The 24,571-nt window shown below is 33.4% G+C and overlaps 4 protein-coding genes across 4 annotated transcripts; 2 read left to right on the forward strand and 2 right to left on the reverse strand.

Moving 5' to 3' along the window:
* Positions 1 to 6,629: 6,629 nt before the first annotated feature.
* Positions 6,630 to 8,467, forward strand: LOC132037493 (low affinity inorganic phosphate transporter 1). The gene has a single exon (XM_059428029.1). It carries the CDS (start codon positions 6,766 to 6,768, stop codon positions 8,344 to 8,346), a length of 1,581 nt encoding a protein of 526 aa, XP_059284012.1. The 5' UTR covers positions 6,630 to 6,765; the 3' UTR covers positions 8,347 to 8,467.
* A 4,695-nt stretch (positions 8,468 to 13,162) lies between these two features.
* On the forward strand, positions 13,163 to 15,788 carry LOC132037325 (transcription factor MYB4-like). The gene is made up of 3 exons (XM_059427823.1): positions 13,163 to 13,434; positions 14,108 to 14,237; positions 14,896 to 15,788. Exons 1-3 carry the CDS (start codon positions 13,302 to 13,304, stop codon positions 15,377 to 15,379), a joined length of 747 nt encoding a protein of 248 aa, XP_059283806.1. The 5' UTR covers positions 13,163 to 13,301; the 3' UTR covers positions 15,380 to 15,788.
* A 682-nt stretch (positions 15,789 to 16,470) lies between these two features.
* Positions 16,471 to 20,053, reverse strand: LOC132037103 (11S globulin seed storage protein 1-like). The gene is made up of 4 exons (XM_059427561.1): positions 19,678 to 20,053; positions 18,612 to 18,877; positions 17,486 to 17,965; positions 16,471 to 17,002 (listed from the first exon to the last, which is right to left on the reverse strand). The coding sequence occupies exons 1-4, from the start codon at positions 20,024 to 20,026 to the stop codon at positions 16,613 to 16,615; spliced, it is 1,485 nt and encodes a 494-aa protein (XP_059283544.1). The 5' UTR covers positions 20,027 to 20,053; the 3' UTR covers positions 16,471 to 16,612.
* A 1,921-nt stretch (positions 20,054 to 21,974) lies between these two features.
* Positions 21,975 to 24,173, reverse strand: LOC132038243 (putative F-box protein At1g32420). The gene is made up of 2 exons (XM_059428933.1): positions 23,981 to 24,173; positions 21,975 to 22,939 (listed from the first exon to the last, which is right to left on the reverse strand). The coding sequence occupies exons 1-2, from the start codon at positions 24,171 to 24,173 to the stop codon at positions 21,975 to 21,977; spliced, it is 1,158 nt and encodes a 385-aa protein (XP_059284916.1).
* Positions 24,174 to 24,571: the final 398 nt, after the last annotated feature.

Genomic DNA, 24,571 nt, shown 5'->3' on the forward strand with positions numbered 1-24,571 from the left:
AAACTTATTACAATTAGACTAGAATAGGATTCCCACTAACGTGGGATTCACCAACGTGACCGGACAAACTGGTCAGGTCACACCGGTCTCAATAGAAACCTATATCGTATATATGTGAAGGCATTTTATGTTAGATATTATTAATCAATCATAAATTGCAACCAGATGCTTGCAAGTTGACCATGAATCATTGAGATGGTTGGTTGTGGTATTGAAAAAATTAATCCCAACCGAAAATCCCGCATAAGATATATTATTTTGTTGGCTGCGTAAGAAAAGGAGATAATAGTCAAATAACTAACGTGATGTTTGGTTGACGGTATTAAATCATATATACTCGTATTGAGTATGTGAAAATCTATATTATTACATAATTTATGCGAGATAAAATGTGAAACACGAATATGTGTAGTGTCAATATTTATTAAAATTTTAGTATTTTTAACATAGATATACATATATACTCTATGTTGGTTCGATTGAACACCTAGCAATGCACTTTACATTCACCTCTGAGTGTGACACAATTCCCTTTTGTCATGTGTTCTAAAAAGAACGACATATTTTTAAATTTAGAAATAATTTAGCTTCAAATTCTTCATTTTATCTTTAATAATATGATTTTACAGCCGCATAAATATCAAGGCATACTTAAAACCACAAGTTCCAAAAATCATTTTCTTTCCCAAACATTGCGCTCAAAATTACATAAAATAGAATGGAGTGAATACCTATTTATTTTAAGAAATCCAGAAAAGGAAATAATACTAAATTAGCTGATCCTTATATTTTTATACTAAAGGAAAATATTATACTTTGGTAAACAAAATAGTTAATGCTTTCCACTCATGCTCTGTGGGGCTATCTGAAGAACAACATGACTTCTTCTTTTTCTTCCATATCTAAATAAAGGAAGATATCCATAGTCTTCTAATGTGCAAAATCTTTATATCTTGGGCAAAAGACATAGATTACATTCTGAAGTTGCCCTGAAATCTCGAATTCACACTTATACTTTATGGGCGACCTATTACCCACTCCTTATTTAAAGTGAAACTAATGCTACCCAAAATACTGATGAGGCAAAAAAAAAAAAAAAATCTTTTTAAATTAAAGAAATTGATTTTAAACCCCCCCCCCCCCCCCGCGGCTCTCTCCCCGTCTCTTCTCCTCCATTTCTTTTTCACGATCAGTTGCAATCCCCCCACATTTCTTCTTCATGTCACCCCCATTCTTCTTCATCTTCACCCAGCTCCACTTATTTCTTTTTCTCTATTTTTCTCATCACATTTATCAATTTGTTCACTGCAACTTTTCAAAGTATGCTAAAAGAAGAAATGGGATGGAGAACGACAATGAAGCGAGTGACAAATGGTATAGGCACAAATGAAGAAAAATGGACGGGGAGCATTTTTGTTCTTGATTTTTTCCATTCGTAGATAGGCACAAAACAGGAGAATTGGGGACGACATCTAGCTCGAGTTCACTTTCTCCACCTCTTTCGCTGCCCACCGCCAATAGACCAAATAACCCCTGTTGTCCGTGGGGGTTCAAGAGTCTTTGTTTGGGTCTTCGTCAAGGCTTTGCTCGTTTTTCAGTCGAGGTTCACGCACCGCTTCATTGTCCGGCTGAATCTCAGCTGTCGTATTTCTTTGGTGTTACAGTGGTGGTTGACGGGTGGTTAGAGAAGAAAAAAGAAAGTGAAAACCGGGTAAATGAAGAAACAAAGAAAAATAGTGAGAAAAAAAAATTATTGCATTTCTTACTATGACGCTAACGTGGTGCTGACGTGGCGCGCGTATGGAACTCTTTCATAACTGAGACCGGTAATTTACCTCATAGGGTGGTATTAGTTTCATTTTAAATAAGGATAGGGGGGTAATAGGTCGCCCGTAAATTATAAGTGTGAACTTGACATTTCGGGACAACTTCAGGGTGCAATCAATGTCTTTTGCCTATAATTTAGTATGAAAGGTGAACCAATTTAATAGGAATAAGGTACTAGTACCCCCTGAACTTTAGCCAAAGTTGCTACGACACACTTTACCTTTGCGGGGTCCTAAACTAAATTTCTGAATAATATAGACACGTGTTCTTTTTTAATTGGACAATTTACAACTAATTAGTAATAACTAATTAACATTACAAAAAGATGATTTCAAAAACTTTTAAAAAGGCAATGTTCTTCATCTTCTTCATTTTTTGGTCTCAAAATTCAACAAAAACTCAATCAAATCCGCACCAATCTAGCTCAAATTTCAACGGCAACTTCACAATAACATCATCACCAAACTCCCGTAATCAATTTGGCCAAAAACCAAGAATTTTGACAAAACCCATTTTTTGTTCTTCAAGCTTTTTCAAGGTTCAACAAGGGTTGATTCAAAATTCTTTCTCCATTTTCGAATCTCAACAACAATTAACGATCTAGAATGAGTTTAGCACTTGAATCTCCACTTTAAAACTTCAACAACATTCAAATATGTTCAGCACCTCCAATTCTTATTCAAGTTAAGAATAATAAAAATAACAATTGTCCTTTTCATTTTTCTAAATATAAAGTGATATTTCCATTATATTTTGGAATTAATAAGTAAAAATAAGGAAGAAAATGAAATAATTTTTTCTTAAAAAAATAACAAAATTACACGTGGCAGTGCATGTAAATACCTGCCTCCCAAGACTTTGGTTCTCTATGTCGCGTCAACACTTAGGGTTGCGTTTATTACATTTTGAAATAGTTCGGAGGGGTAATAGGACTCTCGCAAGGGTAAGGTGTGTCTCTGGAACTTTGGCCAAAGTTCAGGAGATATTAGTGCCTTATCCCAAAATAAAATAAAGACCATGAAAGATTATGGTAAGGCGGTATAAGTATTTTTTAATTCTTAATTAGAGGCAGGGGTGGGCATGGTACAGTATTTGAAACTTCGATACGATAATTTCGGTTTTCGATTTCTAAAAATACCATACCATTACCGTACCAAATTAACTCGGTATGGTTCGGTATTTTAAAGTGCAGTTTCGATATTTTACAGTACGATAAATCGGTATCATAGTTTGTCCGACTTCAACTTATATATACTCATATCGTGGAGAATTATGACTTCCGCTACTTAAGAAATGCCTTAATTATTATGTACTAAACATCTTACACATGTAAAAATATTCAAAAGAAAGTACACGCAATCCCCTTCGTAAATCAATTACACAAAAAAGACATTTAAATCAAGATAGAGTAGTCAAAGTTCCAACGTTTAAACAACTAATTTTCTAATAACACTAACTTATATATTTGTTAGTATTATAGTACTAAGATATATGAATTGTATGTAATTATAGACTTCGGTATGATATTCGTTATTCGGTATTTTCTTTATGAATACCGAATACCAAACTTTTTAAAAATGCATAGCAAATACCGTATCAAATATCATAATACCGAAATTGCGGTATAAAAAATTTCAATTTCAATATAATAATCGATATTTACCATACCATACTCATCCCTAATTAGAGGTCTGAGTTCAAATTTTGAGAATAAAATTATTTTTGGTAGAGAACATTTTATCCTCAAAGTGAGATTTGTTCGCACAAGTTTAGTCGGGTCCCGGTGAAGATATTGGAGTGGGAACCCAAAAAATAAATAAAATAAAACCAAACGAAAGTCAGCTATTTATGTACCGTACATCTCTATCACTTGAAGTACAATTATTACATGACGTGAATGATTAGCAGTTTGCACGACTATTTCATTCGCGGGATGTGCCCTTTTTAATTATTTCAAGAATAAACTGGTTCTACTAGATAATCTGACATTAATTTTTAATTGTACTATCTAATCCAAAATCATTGACATTTCCGATAATACTATAAACTAATCACTTCAAAAAAATCAAAATTAAAGATAACATAAACAAAGAGTTAGATTAGTTTATACAAGTGGTATCTATGTATCAATGAAGTAAAACTATTTATGACCGAGAATTTTCTACTCTTAAGACCTTAACCAAAAGTCTTAACTTGTTGGCCTGAAGTTTGAGACATGAATCCATAGCTCCTTTGGGATTTTACACACCAAAATATTGTAAGGTGCAAAAGTTGCTCAACAAAATAAGTAAAATAGATTAAGAAATAAATAAAACTACAAAATATATGGAAGATTCATTCACAATTATATGCAATTCAAATGCAGAAAGTGCACAGAAAAAATATCTAGGCAAAATAAATAAATATATTTAAAATATTCTAAGTCGCCAAATTCTAAATTATGAAACAAAAATGTACTATAACAAATTGAAGTGAAAATTTTAGAAGCAAATATTCTTGATGGACAATTTTATTTCTTAAGTTCTCCTTAATAATTTGGAAAAGATCACACATACCCCTCAAATAAAAAATATTACCCGCCCATATCCCCATTACTTTCGTACCCTCAGAAAAAATTAATTTTTTTTACCCGAGATGCCCCTCAGTTATGATACCAACATGGTATTTAAATATACTGAGATGGTATCATGGAAGATGCTTCAGTCATTATCTTAGTCCTCCATGACACCATCATGGTATGTAAATATACTAAGATGGTATCATGGAAGATGCTTCGGTCCTTCTCTTAGTCCTCCATGACAATGGCGGAGCCAAAATTTCCGTCGAGGGGGTTCAAAATATAAAAAAGTAAACATACGAAGAAGCCTAAGGGGGTTCAACGTCTACTATATATACATAAAAAATAATTTTAACCTTGTAAAAACAGTGTTTTTTTCCACCGAGGGGGTTCGGATGAACACCCTCGACATAGTGTGGCTCCGCCACTGCTCCATGATATCATCATGGTATATAAATATACCGAGACGGTATATGAATGATCTATGTTCATTTATTAAAAATGACACACTTTGCTCGAAAAAAACCTATATGATACCATCGTCTTATATACATATACCGTGATGGTATCATGAAGGACTGCTTCAGTCTTTCAATGAGTCACTCCTCAGGACCATGGTACCAGCATGATATATAAATATACTAAGATGGTATTATGGAGGACTGTTTCAGTCCTTCTCCTAGTCCTCCATGATACCATTGTGATATATAAATATCTTTGCGATAGTATCACGGAGAGAAGGAATTTGGCCTAGGGGTATCTTGGGTAAATATCTCCAGCCGGTGGGGATAGAAGCGAAAATAGTTTGAGAGGGGACATGGGCGGGAAAATAGTTTGTATTTTGGGGGCAATTAGTGATGTTTTCCCTAATAATTTAGGCATGTCAAGTGGACCAGGTCGGTTTCCAGCCCATTAAGGGACCAGCCCACATAATTTTGTTTGGGCTGGACTCAACTCAGGTTTTTAGCCCAGCCATCTTTTATGAAAGAGTTTGCGCAGGGTGTCCCCACGAGTGCCTGCTATTTAATATTAATAAATAGCTATTCTTTTAGAGCGTAATTATGAAACGTAGGTTAGTTTATGTATTTACAAAACCCATTCCATGTAAAAATAGTGTAAAATAATAATTCACATTGTATATAACTTAAACTGGAGTATAATATCACGATAGTCACTAAATTTAACATGGGATAACATGTTACTCATCATTTTTATAAAACTATTAATTAATACTTATCAGCAAATTTACTTTAAATTACATAATAAATAATCTGATTATATGATATTGTTTATATAGTCAACGCAAAGAACTTAAATTCTTACACAAAATGCCAAGGACCAACAACTGATCTCTCCACATCTCATTTACTCATATTTTCCTCTTTTTCCACAATTCAGATTTTTACTCTATCTATAAAAGCTTTATATATTTGTTCAGACTATCTAGTACATGTAACACCAAGTCTAGTTCACTCTTTTGTTTAATTTCTACATTTTCTAGTCGCTATCAATTGACTACTCAGTGAAACTTGGTGGAAAAAACCCTTTAAAGGTGAGTGTATAACTTTATCTTTCCTATACTTTTTTTTTTTCTTGTTTACATTTCTCTTCTTTCTTGTGTGTGTGTTTTGATATGGTCATGCATGATTGTTTCAATGGAAAAAATAAAGGTATCGAGTCTTTGATATTTCTATTTTATAGCAAACGGAAGCTTTAGTGCAACGGTAAAAGAAGTTCTCTCGTGTGATTAGGAGATCACAAGCATAGGTGCGGAATTTCTTATATAGGCGCAAAATCAAGATCTGAAGCTTATGGCTTTTAAGTTCGGAGTTTTACTAGTTAATTTACTGGGTTCGTCATCAGTTATATCCCTTTGATTTTTCTGTTCTAGGATAAAAATTGGTAGTGCTATTTTTGTTGTTCTGATGATTGCCGCTATAAGAACTTATTTGTGCTTCCAGTTTATGTTGTTTAGCTATTAAAAAGAAGCCTATTATTGTACAAAAATATTTGATACAAATACTTTTATATAAAAATATTTTCAAAATTTATGCTCGTAAACATGTCGTGGTATTTATGTGACTATATGAACATGTCCCTTAAGTTAAGTGAAAAGTATAAAGTTAAAACGTTTTTAGTATAAGTTAAAGTCATAGACTCTATTTTGCTTTCACACTCTTGATGTCAAATTAGTTGCAAAATATGAATTGGCTTACCTTTATCTTTTACTAAATTGACAATATCCATAATCCATCCCAATCTACACAGATGACACTCATAATCATTCAGATTAGCTTCTATTAACTACATTCAAAATATCTTCAAATAATGTTTCCACTACTTTTTGGTTTTATTTTTTGCAGAATTTTGAGTTTTGACTCATGGCTAAAGAGCAATTGGAAGTGCTAAGTGCACTTGATGTAGCAAAAACACAATTGTATCACTTCACTGCAATTGTTGTTGCTGGCATGGGTTTTTTCACTGATGCATATGACCTTTTCTGCATTTCTTTGGTCACGAAATTGCTCGGACGCATTTACTATCACGTCGAGGGGTCAACAAAGCCCGGGACTCTCCCTCCTAACGTCTCTGCCGCGGTTAATGGTGTCGCGTTTTGTGGGACCCTCGCCGGACAATTGTTCTTCGGGTGGCTTGGTGATAAATTAGGAAGGAAAAAAGTCTATGGAATGACACTTATGATTATGGTCATTTGTTCAATTGCCTCTGGCCTTTCTTTTGGCCATACGCGGAAAAGCGTTATGGCCACGCTTTGTTTCTTCCGGTTTTGGCTCGGGTTTGGGATTGGTGGCGACTACCCTTTGTCCGCCGTTATAATGTCCGAGTACGCCAACAAAAGGACACGTGGCGCGTTTATAGCGGCTGTGTTTGCTATGCAAGGTTTCGGGATCTTGGTTGGCGGGATGGTGGCGATTGTCGTTTCTGCCTCGTTTAAAACAGTGTACCCTGCTCCAGCATATCAGGACAACCCTAGTGCTTCCACTCCCCCCGAGGCTGATCTCGCGTGGCGTGTGATCTTAATGTTTGGCGCTCTGCCAGCGGGACTTACTTATTACTGGCGAATGAAGATGCCTGAAACAGCGCGTTACACGGCCTTAGTGGCCAAGAACGCGAAACAAGCGGCTAGTGACATGTCAAGAGTGCTACAAGTCGAAATAGAAGCCGAGCAAGAAAAAGTTGCGAAAGAAAAAGGGAACGATTTCGGGTTGTTCACGATACAATTCCTCCGTCGCCACGGACTTCACTTGCTCGGAACGACTAGCACGTGGTTTTTATTGGACATTGCTTTCTATAGCCAAAATCTTTTCCAAAAAGACATTTTTAGCGCGATTGGATGGATCCCTCCACCCGAGACAATGAACGCGCTCGAAGAAGTTTACAGAATTGCAAGAGCACAAACTCTTATCGCTCTCTGTAGTACCGTCCCAGGGTATTGGTTTACGGTGGCATTCATCGATAAATTAGGGCGATTCGCTATCCAATTGACGGGGTTTTTCTTCATGACCGCGTTCATGTTCGCGTTGGCCATTCCTTACAATCACTGGACACACAAGGAAAACAGGATTGGATTTGTTATCATGTATTCCTTAACTTTTTTCTTCGCCAATTTTGGTCCGAACGCGACCACGTTTGTGGTCCCCGCGGAGATTTTCCCTGCGAGGCTACGGTCGACGTGCCACGGGATATCGGCTGCCGCTGGCAAAGCAGGAGCAATAGTTGGTGCATTTGGATTTCTTTATGCTGCACAATCTAATGATCCAAACAAGACTGATTCTGGCTACCCTCCTGGCTTTGGTGTGAGGAATTCTTTGATTGTTTTAGGTTGTATTAATTTTTTTGGGATGTTGTTTACATTGTTGGTACCAGAATCTAAAGGGAAATCATTGGAGGAAATGTCAAAGGAAAATGAGGGAGTAGATGGGAATGATAAAGAAGTCGAATAGTTCGAGTTCAAGTTTGATCAGCAAAAAAGATAGAAATTAGCGACAAACAAAAACTTAAGAAAGCTTTTAAGCTTTGTAACGGTTTATAATCGTAATAAAAGTTAACATAGTTTTGCTTGTCCATATTAATATTTTCTTTTAAACCACATACTCCCTCTGATTTTAATTTATATGACATTATTTGACACGGCATACTGTATAAGAATGAAAGAATAATTTGTACAACTTATGGTATTATGTATGTAACAATGTTGTGTGACGGTAAACTTTTAAATTTGTAGTATTAAACATTCCATAATATCTGTATGATTATAAAAGTTTATCATTCAGGATAAACACATCTCCTCATGTGTGGACTTGTTTCTTCTTCTTCTTCTTCTTCTTTTTTTTTTCCGACACAAACACGTAAAACTTTCTCTTTTCTTAAAAAAAATTGGGTGATGATGAAATAGAAACATAGAAATCACGATATTTACCTGCTATGATTTCATATAGAATTGTGTGAGCATTTTATCCATAAACATAAGCTAGTTTTAGAGAAGGAATAATTATATTTATTTAATTACTTCTCAATACGTGTAATTGGTTCATATTTTTATTGCACAAAAAAACAAAAAGGAACACTAAAAATTAATTTTTAAAAAGGAAGTACACAAGCAAACGCACATTCGTGTGCAATTATAAAGCTGTCGCCCCAAAATGTTGACTTTGACTAATTGGGTGAAAGTGCTCTTATTGCTGGCACCCTAAAAATCTAAATCCATTTATTTAGCAAAAATAGTCACGTTTTGACTTGTGCTCGTCATCCTGGTCAATGGCTATTTTTTTTTTTTTTTTAAAAAAAGTTTATTTTAGATTCATTTCACATAAAAGAAAAAAAATCAATCAGATAGTCAACTAAATCGTCATACATCGTCAATGTCCAGTCACTTTAGTGTTAAAGATTTAAAAGGGAGAAGAAAAGAATTATGTAGTATAAATTTTATATATATCTTGATATAATGGATTATACCAGGAAATTTACTGCATTTTTAGAGTTATCAAATTAAGATTACTATTAATTGCTATAAGTTACCCCTCCGTCATCAATGAGAGATAGCTTGATTTGTTATAGAGAGAAATTTGTGATTTTGATTTGTTGTGTAATTATAAAACTAGTATAAAGACCAAATATACTGCTAAAGTATGTGAAATGATATAACTTTGCCTTATGTTAAAAGTTGTGGTCATCCATGTCAGTATTACAATTTTGACTCGAAATTACCCTCAGAAACTAATGTTCCAAATCATATTGGAAAAAGGTATAAATTTTTCCTTATAGTTTGCCAGAAGTATAACTTTGACCTTATGGTTTGCGAAAGACAAGATCTTGCTATTCAACATTCCTTCTTCCACTTTAAATATATCTCTCCTTCACCATATGCTTAAATGATATAACTTTGCCCTATGTTAAAAGTTGTGGTCATCCATGTCAGCATTACAATTTTGACTCGAATTAAAAAAAATTACTTCCTTAAACCCCATTGAATTTAAGAGTTAAACAATGTTCCAAACAAATGTATTTGTCATATTGGAAAAAGGTATAAATATTTTCTGCTAATGACGTTGAGAAATTGGTGATTGCCAGCTAACCCAGTATAACTTTGAGTCCAAATGTAATATATATGTATTTGTACATGTAAAAAAGACAAGATCAATAAGGAAAATGCTATTCAACATTCCTTAACTATAAAAACTTTAACCATGCCACCATGCCATTTAATTATTTCATCTCTCCTTCACCATCAACATATAGCCATAAATCAATAATTGTACCAAATTATTCCACCGTCCCTAGCTCAATCAATTTGCCTTCACAACACTATATCAACACTGCCCCTAGCTATTGCTAAAATTCACCACTCACCATTAGTCATATCTGAAATTTCTTCATGCATCGTCACCCTTACACAAATCATAATTTTCACCATCACTTCTCCATGATATAGTTTTTTAAGATAATTATCATCGACCTTCATCTTCAGAATCACTTCAGAATTTCAAAATCACAACTTTTAATTTACACATAAATAATGAAGCTGACGATGGAAGAGCGAAATTCTTTCTTTTTTTGGCCACACGACACAATTTTTTTGTGTCGCGAATGAGTTAGAGGGTTTAATATATGGAATAAAGGTGATGTTTTGCGTTTGATTTAGCTAGTGAAGCTAATAGCTTTCTAGTCGACAAAAATAACGTGAAAGAACTATAGTAGTGAGGGGATTTCTGAATATTTTAGTTTTTGTGAAGCTATATTATTTCTATGACAGTATAGTGGTGTTCACGAAAAAACGAAAAATCAAACTAAACCGAAAATCGAATCAAATCGAAGAAAAAAAACATGACATTTTTTGATTTGATTTGATTTGATTTTGATTTTTAATTTTATAAACCGACAAAATTTGATTTGATTTTTATTTTAAGCAAAAAATAACCAAAATAATCGAACCAAACTGACAATATAAATACTATCTAAAAATTATAGATGTATACTTTTATAGAAAAAGTTTGAAATTTTACGATATTAATCTTTTGCACTCTTATTCATAATCTATGTGTTTGCCTTTACAATAATCCAATTTTTGTATTTACTTTCTAGTTTGATTTGTTATTTTTTATTTTGATTATTCTAAGAATCTATTCCTTGTTCAAAATAACTTGTTTTTGATTCCTTTAATTATTCATCAAGATATCTTGATATATCACAACTAGATTTTTAATTTACTACACAAAAACAAATTCATTGTAAAAACTTTTTTTTATGTTCCTTAAAAATGACTAAATTCTTAGATGATGCATACAAATTTTTGGAGAAAGTACATATATAACTTGATTAAGTTTATATTTCCCTCTTTTCTCAAATAGGAGTAATTGATTGGTAGTGTTATGCTAGAAAATGGTCAAATGTGTTTGGACGTATATTGTCATATATTTAAATAAAAATCGACAAAAAACCGAAAAAATCAACAAAAACAGAAGCAATGAAAAACCGATTTAATTGATTTGATTTGATTCTAACATTTGAAAAACCGACTAAGTTGATTTGGTTATCTTTTAGAAGATAACTGACTCAAACCGAACCATTAACACCCCTAATAGTCATGTGTTAAATATCTGTGTCCATATCGGTGAATAGTCGCTAAAAATAGATCACGTGACAAACTTCATTGAGCTTTGATTTAAATTCAGGGTGCGTTCAATACATAGGAAAACATTTTTCAGTATTCTTCGGTTGGTTAAATTTTTTGAAAAATATTGTTTTTTAGGAAAACACAGGGTATGTTGTTGTATCGTTTTTTAGAAGAAGTTCTTTAAAAATGAGGAAGAACAACTTTCTTAATTGAAGTAGAGAAAACAAGTTTTACAAGTAGCATTCCACTTTGATTCTCTCCTCCCCACCTCGAACCCACCTCATCTTTACCCCCACCACCCACGCAATCCCCACCACGGCACCACCCCATCCCCATAGTATTTGTCTAGATTATATATAAATGCTTTTAGAATAATATTTTTTTCCTTACGTACCGAATACAAAAAAATACGTAAGTAACTCACTTTTTTTCCTAGAAAACATTATCCAAAAAAATATTTTCCCTTGCACAGAACACACCCTCAAGCTCATTAAAGTTTGATGAATTTTATGAGAGTTGAACTAAACTTCCATAAAAGGGAACCAACTGGCAATGGGAAACGTGTTGACAATATAGACAGATGATAAGCACTAAGGCCAACAATTAGGAATCTAAAGGAAAAGTATTGTAGGAAAAGGAAAGCAGCCGGACAAAGAAAGCAAATATTATTCATAGTCTCATTTTATGTGAAAGTATTTAATTGAGTAAGAAATTTAAAAAATTTTAAAAGTTTTTATATGTAAATCAGATATAAAAATTCTAGTAACTTAATCGGTTGACTAATTAAAATTTCACCTGATCGTGGAGAGTTTAATTTCTAAACATATAATCCTCTCTCCCATTTTTTGAAAAAGAACCACTGATAATTATTTTAGACCAAAAATCTGATGGATCAATCTGGTTTCAACCAAGGTCCATCTTTAATTATTTCATTTACGCAACTTGGCAACTTGCCCAACTTTGGATCAATAAATTCAACTTTTTATTTATCTTTAATGAAAAAAATTTATACTCATACAAAATGTAAGTAGTATATTATAAAGCTCAAGTTCTAAATTTTCAGTTAAAGTCGCATAAATAGTACAGTATGACATATGTAAAACGTCAATATAAAGGACATGTCAAGTTTGATTGTCTCTTACAACATTCATAGTCTTGGTTTTATATAAGTAAAGCATATATTACCTTTTCTTTTTGGATTTTTCATTCGATATACGATACTCATATTAATTATGATCTTAACTAATTTTGATTCGCACAACGTAATATCCATTAAATGAGAAAGTTTCCCTATCAGGATTTTTTTTTTAAAATTCTCATGTCTCGAATCCAACCTGATTAATGAACATTAATCCTACATATCCATCCAATCATAATCTTTGATGGTATTACTTTATAGATATTTCCTTCATTGGACGGACCATTTGATTAATTAATTTTTTACTCATTTTGTTGGTCCACAGTTCACACACTTGGATATACAATACGCAAATATATGACCTTTTTGGACAGTGAGAAAAAACAAATACCAACTTCGTCGAAATTGCAAGAAAGGGCTCTTTTTAATACAATGCTGACCTTTGACTATCCCTTTATTTCTTTTAAAATATGTTAGTAATATAAATACCCACTCGTGACCTTACTAAACACTTAACCCTTTCTCCATTTCTTTCTTTCAATCGGAACTAAAGAGTGACAGTTCTAATAGTTTTTCACACACAAAAATAGAGAAAACCCAATCTATATATTGATTTAGTTCATAAAAGAGCAACATAAAAAGAAAAAATGGTGAGAGCACCTTGTTGTGAAAAGATGGGATTGAAGAAAGGGCCATGGGATCATGAAGAAGACCAAATTCTCATTTCTTACATTCAAAAAAATGGCCATGGTAATTGGCGCGCGCTTCCTAAACAAGCTGGTAATTACAGTTTATGTGAACGTATTTCCTTTTTAATGTGTTCTTAAACGATAATCGCTTTCTAAATTTGGAAATATTTCGACTTGAACTTTTTGTTTTAAGATTATAATAATCACACAAACGTTATGTTAGATTTAGGTCGATAGATCATTTAAGAGATCTTTATTCTTTTCTTTTCTTTTTTAAATTTCGTGTCTTATCATACAAGACGACATAGAATGAAATGGAGGGAGTAACTATTTTCTTGGTCATTATATTTAGCAAACTCTTGTGATGAAATTAGTATAAAAATATGGTGGAAGTAGAAGAAAACTAGATGTTTTTAAAGGATTTTGTGTTAAAGGATCAAACCCCAATTTTGATTTATACTTTTCTTGAGATTTGGGAAAATAAAACTCGTTTTGGTGTTTTTTTTTTTTTTTCGAAACTCTGTGTCAAGTCAAACGGGGTAACAAAGAAACAGAAGGATTGACTATCTAATAGGCTTATTATATTTACCAAATTTTTATGAAGAAATTAATAGAAAAATATGGTGGAAATTGAAGAAAAAACATGATGTACTAAAAGGATTTTTTTAAAAAGGATCAAAAATCCAATTTTGACTTATACTTTTCTTGAGATTTTGGAAAGTACAACTCATTCTGATATTTATTTTGCTCTTTTGGTTATTCAGGACTATTGAGATGTGGAAAAAGTTGCAGACTCAGGTGGATGAATTATTTGAGTCCAGATATAAAGAGGGGAAATTTCACCAAAGAAGAAGAAGATAATATCATCCATTTACATGAAGTTCTTGGCAATAGGTCAGTTTTAGATCAAAATATATTCTCATATCAATTGTATTCTCAAAATCTTTTTTTCCCTTTTATTTCATTATACGACGGTGTTTGACTGAACACAAGGTTTAAAAAAAAAAAAGCAATTTCAAAATTTCTAGTCTTAAATATGTCGTAAAATTTATGCTCACTACAGAAGAAAAAAACATGAAATAGCCAAGAAATTCATTATTAATGTTTGCTAAATAATAGGTAGTATCATAATCATTTATTTTATTTTTTTTGGATAATTTATCACTAGTCTATCGTTACACAGGATTAGCGACGGATTTTTATTACTTAACAAAGGAAATTGTCCATCTCTGATTCTTTGTAGTGAGTTTGTTATTAAGGGTTTCGGAAAGTGACGATCATGCACAGACTTTATGTCTGTTCTTTATGCCCATATTTTTTTTATTTGGTTTCTGCAAAGTATTTATTCAAGTAGATGTGAAAAGATTCGATTAGATAAGTTGGTAAATAGAATATTAATTAATTCCATTGGCAAATCTATGCATTAATTGTTATTGAAAATATAAATGCACATGTGATACGGTCCCTCTTTCCATATAGGTTAATGCATTGTTTAATTTACAAAGATTTTGATACCCTTATCCTGATAAAAATTTCTTTATTTTTTTTCCAGATGGTCAGCAATAGCAGCAAGATTACCGGGAAGAACGGATAATGAAATAAAAAATATTTGGCATACTCATTTGAAGAAAAGGCTAAAAAATTATCAGCCTCCTCAAAACTGCAAAAGACACTCCAAGAAGATTAATGAAATAAATAGTTTCGTGCATGCTCCTAACTCGCCACAAATATCGTCTAGCCAAATGTCAGCCGTGACATCCGATTCATTGTCATCGATCGTTGCCCCGAGCATGACAATCGACGATCAGAATAAACAGGAAGAAATCGACTCATCGGAGTATTTTAGCAAGATCGACGAGAGTTTCTGGGATGAATTAGCAATGGACAACAACTCCAATTTTGTTACTACTATGGCTGGTGAAGGATTTCAAAGTTGTGACATGTTTGATGGTAGAACAAGATTAGAGGATGATATGGACTTTTTGTTCAACTTTTTCATAAAGGCTGAGGATTTGACAGAATTACCAGAACTTTGAGGGGTCAATTTTGGATTTCATCATAAATTGGGAGTCGACAAGTTTGAAATTTCATTTGTTTTTTCTTGACCAAATAAGGACCACCAAAATTTTGAAGTTAGTGCTTTTCAGCTAGGATATTCTTTTATTATTTAGTATTACTCTTTGATTTTTGAACTTCTTTGTCTTTAGTTTTAGCATGGAGTATAAACTAAAGTTGATAGTGATGGATAAAGATAGTGGGAAGTACTGTATTGGCATAGGAAAATGTTCATTACACAGACTTGCATATTGAGGGACCATATGTAGGGAAGAAAAAATTGATTAAGTTATATACACAAATTGTGTAAATATTTATATAGTACCGTTAATGCATAAAATTTAAATTAAAAAATATTTTAGATTAATTGAAAATGTTAGAAGAAGTGTAGTCACCAATCTCATAAATTAGCTTTTATTGCTTTTGAAGTATTGTCTTCTTTTGTAACATGCCATCACCCAAAAACATAGTTTTTACATAATACTTCCTCTCTCTCTTATGTAAATTGTTCAGTGCACGGGGATCACATTAGTTATTGTTTTCAATGTGAATTTGGGTATATATGGAGTGTTCAAAGTTCTTAAAATAAAATTTACATTCTTGAAAATTACACAAAGGGAAAAGGGCAAAAATGCATCTTGCCCTTAAACTACGTGGGTCGTTTGATTGATCACGAAATTTAAAACAGAAACATTCTTTTGAAACTTGTGGTGGTATATATAGATGAAATTCCTTCGCCTTTCAAAAATCTCTAATCAAGTCCCCAAAATGAAAAATCCTGGGAATGGCATTTCCCTTTAATGAGTCTGAGTCTACGTACGCATTACGAATCCAGATTAATCAGATCATTAAGTACAATCCGGATTAATCGATCATTGGGTATTGAATACCGAGTACAGGATGAATAAAATTCAAATTAGTCTAATCTTCGAGTAACGAATACAGGATAATTTCTTATAGTAGTAGTTTGCAAACACAAGAAGTACACACAGTCGACAAAAGTAGAAAAAAAAATGAAGGGAACAAAAAGGATATGTATTAAAAAGTCAATACGTTTTTGTTCACTCAAAGATTAAACGCCAGAACTGCATGCCTTTTACAAAAGGCATTTTTTATTCCCTCAGCATACAAATCCCAACACTGCACATAGTACAAAAGATAGGATTTTTGAGACATTATTACATTTGATTTTACATAACTTTACACTTCACATTTTAGGCATATTGCCTGCTAGATCTAGCTCCTGGTCCAAAAACAGTAAGCTCATCCCTATTATACTTCAAGCTCCTAGCCTCCTGCCTCGAAATATCGTACGAGTTCATGAGGACTTCCTCGGGCATGGCTCGGATAGCTGACAACCGCCCAGCTAACGGGTTAGTCATGGCGTTGTCGTTGGTCTTGAAGGCGATGTACTCGAGCCCTTCCTCCCCTGCCCTCTTCACAATGGCGAAGTTTTGAGGCACGACGATTAGCTGGCCCCGCCTTACCTCGTCGTTGAACACGGACCTTCCAGCGTTCCCGACCACCTGGATCCGGCCGCTTCCCCTGATGATGTAGATGATTGAGTGGGCATTCGTGTTCCAGTGTGGTGCCACTATAGCATTCTGAAAAATCAAGCAACAAAATGTCACACTTTTGTACTAGTTCCACTTGTCAAGGATATGTATATACTTCAAACTTTAAAGGTAACACTCATATCTAATCATGTTGAAAAAATAATATTGACAGTTACGTGTAGTTATCTCAAGCTAATAATTCATAGTGGAAGTAACGTTTAATTATCTCAAGATACTAATTAAAGTGTAGCTAGTGAGCAATTACGTGTAGTCATCTCAAGCTAATAATTCAGTCATCTCGAGCTAATAATTCATAGTGCAACTAATGTTTAGTTATCTCAAGCTGCTAATTTGTAGCTAATGATGATAATTACGTGTAGTTAACTCAAGCTATTCATAATCGCAAGCTTATTCATATTGATTTTATTTCCTGGCAGTATATAAGCTAAACTCATATATAAAGGGTAAAATGTTAACATAAAAGTCAGTATATAAAAGTTAAACTCTTTAATAGGGACAATAATCACTCACTCTGTAGAGGGTTCCTCTCTCCGCACTGAGCTGGAGAAAGTTAAGGACCGGGAGAGTATTACCATTGACGGTACTGATGCGTCCGCCACGTGGATTGTACACGTCAGACCTAGTAGGATGACCAATGTTCTCCCTCAGCTTCATTGTGCAAAATGTTTCCTCCAAGCCATTAATAGGCCTTCCTCCTCTTCCATGGAATTCACGTTCTTCTTCTTCTCTAGATTCTTCCGGAAGGAGGAAACGAAGGTTCTCGGCCCGGACGATGATTCCCCTCTCGGGTGCCTGTTCCTGAAGCTTTCGTATCACCTCGGCATCAACGTTGAATGCCTCGGAGAGAAGTTCAGCGTCGAATCCACTTAAAATGTTGCCTCCACTCTCTTGTTGAGAGCCTCTTGTTCCAAATGGGCTGGCTTCCTCTTGTTGTCTTCCTAATATTTGTTGTTGTACTCCACGTTGAGGATTTCCAGCAAGGAAGAATTTCTGAAAAATTGAAAATCAATCACAAAAAAAAAAAAAAAGTACCATGATTTTGTTACAGTATTTTGTGTCTAAAAAGTTAAAACATATCATACATAGATGGTTTTCTATTTATAGATTTTATTACTCTATTCATCATAAAAAAAATGGGTCACTTATTCATTTCTTGAAACAACTTTTTTATTACCTCCTCTGTCCCAATTTATGTGACTATCTTAATTGAACATAGAGTTTAAGAAAGAAAGACTTTTGAAACTTGTGGTCTAAAACATGTCATAGACATTTTTATGGGTTTAAAATCATCATGTTACGGGTAAATTGAGAAATTTAAAGTAACATTGTTCCTAAATATAAAAGGACGTTATTCCTTTTTAGGAGACTAAAATGCAAGTATGTCACACAACAGGTAGAATATACCTACTCATTGGGTTTCAAACAAAGAAATGAACAACGAAAATGTGGAAGGACTCAATTTATAAATTTAGAGTACTAAAATCAAAAAATTATTGTTCTCAAGAAATTCCTGTTAGTAGTACACCTAAATGGAGCCATTTTAGTTACCCTTTGGTTTTAGCATCAATCCTTTCATTATTTCACTTAGAACACAAATTAGTCTCAAAAACATTAATTGAATCAGTAGTTTAATTACCCTGAAGGTCAGATCAAGTTGATTGGCCTGATTAGAAGTGTCAATAAGTGAGACACTAATAATAGGTTCTTCACCATCATTATATGTCCAATGAGTAACTCCGGCAGGCAATGCAAGAATATCACCAGCCCGAAAACGCCTAACTTTCTGGTGACGATCGAGGTGTCTCTGCCCTCTCTCTCCTCTCTCTCCCTGCCTCGATTGTGGCGACTCGGTTTCAAACGTCTCGGCACAACCCGGGAACACGGTCGAATGTACTCCACTTCCTACATTCATAAGGAAACAAAAATCAAAACAAATGTTAACTAAAACCATAACACATCAGTATTTAAATTTGACGATATTGTTCGTACTCGAATTTAAAATGTGACAATGTTGTTTGGGGTAATGGGTCAAAATACTGTAATGTTTTTAATAATTAATTTTTTAAGGCGAATCCGAAAATAGAACTGATTCAGTATTTAAATTTGAGTATATTGTTCGTACTCGAATTTAAATGTGACAGTGTTGTTTAGAGTACTGGGGTCAAAATACTGTAATATTTTTAATAATTAGTTTTTTAAGGTGAATCCGAAAATAGAATTTTCGGACTTTATGAAATAAAACTTATATATTCAGATGAGTCAAAATACTTAACTTTTTATGTGAGTTCGAGAATAAATTCTTTAAATTTTCTCAAAATAAATTTTATATATTTGAAAACTAAATTAAAGTAGAGATACACAAAAAAATACTCTTCGAATTTTCTGAAACAAATTTTATATATATAAAAGCCAAAGAAAAAACAGAGCAAGCTACCATAATGAAGAAGTCAAAAAATCTAAAAAAAAAAAAAAAAAATTAAGAGAATCGTGGTAAAAGAAAAGTCTCTTTAACTCCTTAAATTAAGTTTTGAATTAAAATTGTTGTTGGTTGGACCTACACAGATCGACCTTATGCTGTACAAATCTGGATTAATCGAACCAAACATTTTCCAAATCTCAAATAGCTAAACAAAAAGATAAATGTGAATTTTACTAAACATGCAAAGATAGAAACAAAAAGTACAAGAGTAGAGAAGACTAACCTTGAACAATATAGATGAGCTGGGGAGTGTTGCTATAGTAAGGCAACAAAAGCCCGTTGCGCCGGATCTCATGCCTGACGGCTTGAACTCCGGCGCACTCGAACTGTTCCTGGGTCGCGTCCCAGAACTCGGTGACACCGGCCTCTGAATCGAACCTACGGTTCGGTTCCTGAGCATTCAGGCGCTCGATCTGACACTCAGTCTTAGACCTGAGCGCCCGGTGCTGCTGCTGTTGCTGCAGCCTTTGCCATATCTGCTGACGCTCAGCTCCTAAGAGCTGAGCGAAGCTGGCATGACAAAGAAAGAGGAAACAAAAGGAAAAACAAAGGAGAGTGGATTTTGAAGCCATTTTGTTTTTCTTAAATTTAATTTCTGATGAGAAAATTGAAGAAAAGGAGTAGAAATTTATAGGGAAAGGATTGAAGAAAAATGGTTGACACGTACTTGTTTGCATGGATCAAGGTGTTTGATTGATTTACACATAGGAAGAAGCTCTTTTGGTAATGTGGCGAGTGGTTTCTGCATGCATAAGGAGCCACTTCTTTTATGTTTGTATTTGCATGGACTTTGTATTTTTTCACTAGCACACAGTTGTACTTTTAGCCAGGGGGGTGGAGCTAGCCTGTAAGGAACGGGTTCGGTTTAACTCAGTGACTTTTGCTAAACTATTTAGTGGTGGAGACAAGATTTTTTGTTAAAGGAGTTCAAATAATGAAGGAGACTATTGCCAGCGAGAGGCGAACCTCTAGCTAGGTGCTCTAAAAAATATTGAAACCCCTTTATTATTGAGCTAGCTTTTGGTTTGCGTTGAGGATTAGGTTCAACCTTTAATATATACTCACAAAACAAAAATTTGACTCGATTTACACAGTATAATTTTCCGACTAAGGAGGTTTGGATGAATCCCCTCGAGTTCATGTAGATCTGCCCATGTAAGTTGAGTACTCCCTCTTTATCAAAATACTTGTCATATTTTTCAGTTACACACTTCTTAAGAAAATATTAATTAGGAAAGTGTTTGGCTATTTTACCCTCATTTATATCTTATTTAAGGAATAATTTTTTTTCATTGAATATTTACTCACTTTATGTGTAATAATTAAGGTGTTTGTATCTTCAAGAACAATTATTACTAAGGATAAAATGAAAAGAAAAAAAAAATCTATAAAAAAAAAATCTATAAGAAAAAGTCTATCTTGAACTTCTAAAATGATATGTATTTTGAGACAAATAATTTTAGCAAGGACGATAAGTATTTTGATACGAAGGCAGTGTAAAATATTTAATTGCAAACGTAGTAATTAGAACGAGTTATGAATTGCGGCAAATTCATAACTCACAAACTTTAAATCCTGACTCCGCGCCTATATATTATTCAGTGGGACTGATAGAGGGATGCATGGCTTGGTGCTCCCAATATTGTCTTCATTAACACTTGTTTTCGCCTTAGATAGAAGAGTTCAATTGACATTGATTGAAAACTTTTACGCTGTCATGTCTTTCTTTTTTACCTGTTTTAAGTAAATACATATTTTATTTTATTTTTAATTTATGAATATTTTACATAAAATTTCAATTACCACATCATCTAAGAAATATTTATAGATAACCCGTCATAAAAGCGACATTTGTAATTTTGAAAGAAAAAAACATGTTAGTTGTTACAGGTAAATGACTTAATAGTAGTAACATTTTACATTATCGGTTTTGAGATTACAAATTCTAATGAGGTTTTATGGAAAATTACATGTACATATCATTTTGCTGGCCTAACAGTGTAAAAATTTCTTTACATTCTTCATATATATAATACTCCTATGAAGTGAATCAAAACGTTAAGAGAAATAAATTGGAAGATAAAATCTTAGAAAAATTCAAATGAGATATACATGGCCTGTTATTGACTAGTTGCAACTTGCAACACTACTAAAAAAAATCTCTATTTTCCCACCGATTTCTCGCTGAAAAATGTTCAGTGACTATTTCCCACTGAATGTCGGTTGGAAAAATCTAAATAGTTGTGTTTTCACACGAAAAATTAAGAAGTTTCCCAGCGTTTCAATGGGAACCTGTTTTCCAGTATTTCAATGGGAACATGTTTCCCACCATAAGTTTTCCCAGTGAGCTGATTCAGTGGGCATGAGGTGACAAAATCATGTTTTACGGCACAAATTTCCAACCAAATGTCGGTGGGGAAAATCTCTATTTCTAGTATGCAAGAAATTTTGCATTTATTAATAGAACAAACAAATCAAAGAAAAATAAGATGACCACAATTGCAAATTAGTGGCTTTAACTTAATCTTGGTGAGGAATATTTTTCAATGAGAAGAGGGTTTCTACGTAACTATATAGAGGCTTTAAAATATTTCTAAAATTATTTTTCTTAAAATCTATCCAGTCCTCATCTGGAAGTCCCTTGGTTTCCAAATATCTCCAACTAGTTTTCCTAAAGTCAAACCAATAACATGCAAACATGTCTGACTTGATCACGACGAATATAATCTCTCCATCACAAGAACCGCATATTCTTGTTCTTGAATTAAATAGTCCTAAATCTTTCCATTGTGATGGAAAGCAAATGATATGACTCTTCCATTCTTCTTTTCCAGTATTTTCTAAAATCCACAAATCCACGCCATTCATGTACTTTAGGACTGCTAAATTTCCCTTCACTTCTAACAATGGATAAAAGTACATTAAACCGTTATTTAAAGCATTCGGCCATCCGATACTTCTGAAATTTTCAGTTTTTGCATCAAATGCAACTATGAAATTACCGTAGAGATCCACCATATAGATAACTCCACTAATGCAGATTCCCTCCCGATATGAACGAAAATCATCAGTGATACTTTTGATCTCTCTCCATGATTCATTTATACCTAAAGTGAAAACCCAGCTTCTTGTGGATCGTGTTGTATTTTTCACTGTCATTAAAACTTTATATTTGTTTTCCTCGGGTTCATAACCTAATGCATAGAATAATGATGGACATTTAGAAGGAAAAGGTTCTTTCAGGCGGGGAAGAGGTATTACTTCTCTTGTACTGGGATTACAAATTGCAACAGGCTGCGTATATTCCGTCCATAAGGAAAACAGACCATTAGCGCACATTAAGTGGTCGTAGAGAAAATCAAAGTTCCATATAGAGGCTTTGCCATCTTCCTTTTGCTCTATAATGTAAGAACCTTTTGTTTTGGGCACAAGGAAGAATTTGCGAGCCTTGGAGCGACTTTGATGGAGATGCACAAAATCTGATTCTGATATAAGGGAATTGCAGAATTTAAAAACGCATCTATAACGCATTAAGGACTTGACAGGAAGTCTTGAGAATATTTCTATTATTATGTCAGAGGGGAGAATTATACGATTTTTTGTTGTAGGTTTCATCTTCTCCTCTCAGTGGCGGAGCCAGATTTTTCGGCAAGGGTGTGCAAACTTCAAAGAAATAAATCGTGGCTGCGAGAAAAAAAAGATCCTGTGAATGGATGCACCAAAATTTTTAAATAAAATTATATATTGTTGAACTAAATCATAAAGAAAACATGTAATAGAACTACCAATTGTATAAATCATAACTAATATAAAAAGTCAACTAAAGAAAATCGACTAGTCAAAATCCATAAAAAATAATACGTACAAATCAAAATAACATATAGAAGTTAACAAAAGAGTAATCAAAGGAGACAGTGAAGGTGTTGAAGATTTAATTAAATAAAGCTACTATGTTAGTTTTAACCGTTTAATCTTTTAATCGAGCCGGCCACAGTATTTAATATATTTAAAGGAGAAATCAAAGGTACATAAACTTGAAAAAAAACTCAAATATATTACACACAAAATTATATAGAAGAGGACGTAAAATTACTGAAAACTTCCAAAAAGGATTAAGCTCCAAACAAAGACAAAACGATTAATACTTCTATAATGACTTTCATATATATACATATACACACATACACACACAATGAGTAAACAGAGATAAAGGTCGACTAAAAAGGTAAATAAAGTAAAATTAAGGGGGATAAGAAAATGAGAGAGAGTCAATTTGATTAAGGAGAGAAAAAATACAAAAGGATGAAAGAGAGAATAGGGAGATAGATAATCATTGAGAATTAACGGACCTTTCTATTCCACTTGTCAATTAATTTTAAACAAGCAAAACAGCAATAAAAAATGCTCACGATGTAGTGAGCGCAGGTTCGATCTCGTGACATGAGACGCAAAGCATCTTTGCACATCCTTCACTGCTGGACTAAAGGTTGCGTTTGCATCAAGGGTGTGCAATTTCTTATATATACCAATATTTAGTAGAATTTGACCTATATACCTTTGTGTAATTTTCCGGCGAAGGGTGTTCACGTGAACACCCTTACATGGCTGTAGCTCCGCCCCTGTCTCCTCCTTCTCCTCCTCCGACGACGACAAGTTTGGTGTAGGTTTCATCTTCTCCGCAGTAGCAAGAATAAAAAGAACAGAAAGATAAAATTCCATAAAACCGAAAAAAAACATAAGTTTCTTTCTCAAAGGAAAAACGGTGATTGACATTGAAGAGAATGACTAACATTAAGGACTTGAAAGCAAGCCATGCCAATTTTTCCATTGTTTTCCCTGAGGAATTGTATGATTAATTTTTGAAAGAATATATTTTATTCATAAACTGAAAGTTCTCTAAAATCTCCACTCATCATTGAGAATAGCTAGTAGTATCCCTATTTATAGTAGTACAAACCTATTTTAACTCAAAATAGGAAAACATATTCCTATATAAAATTTGACTATAATAAATACTAACTAGATATGAAATTAAATCCTACCAATTTTAGTTTCCTACAATTTTGAATTATTTTTTCTATTTCAACTTAAAATAGGAAAACTATTCCTATATAAAA

This window comes from Lycium ferocissimum, chromosome 11 (assembly GCF_029784015.1).
Source record: "Lycium ferocissimum isolate CSIRO_LF1 chromosome 11, AGI_CSIRO_Lferr_CH_V1, whole genome shotgun sequence".
In the NCBI taxonomy this organism is placed as follows: domain Eukaryota; kingdom Viridiplantae; phylum Streptophyta; class Magnoliopsida; order Solanales; family Solanaceae; genus Lycium; species Lycium ferocissimum.

Bases quoted from the DNA above. Each gene is read 5' to 3' on its own strand.
- LOC132037493 (XM_059428029.1), top strand. From the start codon at position 6,766: ATGGCTAAAGAGCAATTGGAAGTGCTAAGTGCACTTGATGTAGCAAAA.
- LOC132037325 (XM_059427823.1), top strand. From the start codon at position 13,302: ATGGTGAGAGCACCTTGTTGTGAAAAGATGGGATTGAAGAAAGGGCCA. The intron at 13,435-14,107 runs GTAATTACAGTT...TTGGTTATTCAG, and splicing joins CGCGCTTCCTAAACAAGCTG to GACTATTGAGATGTGGAAAA. The intron at 14,238-14,895 runs GTCAGTTTTAGA...TTTTTTTTCCAG, and splicing joins CATGAAGTTCTTGGCAATAG to ATGGTCAGCAATAGCAGCAA.
- LOC132038243 (XM_059428933.1), bottom strand. From the start codon at position 24,173: ATGGAATTTTATCTTTCTGTTCTTTTTATTCTTGCTACTGCGGAGAAG. The intron at 22,940-23,980 runs GTATATATAAGA...CCCTTATATCAG, and splicing joins TCAAATTCTACTAAATATTG to AATCAGATTTTGTGCATCTC.
- LOC132037103 (XM_059427561.1), bottom strand. From the start codon at position 20,026: ATGGCTTCAAAATCCACTCTCCTTTGTTTTTCCTTTTGTTTCCTCTTT. The intron at 18,878-19,677 runs GTTAGTCTTCTC...TTATGAATGTAG, and splicing joins GCTCATCTATATTGTTCAAG to GAAGTGGAGTACATTCGACC. The intron at 17,966-18,611 runs GTAATTAAACTA...TCAATTTTTCAG, and splicing joins AACTTGATCTGACCTTCAGG to AAATTCTTCCTTGCTGGAAA.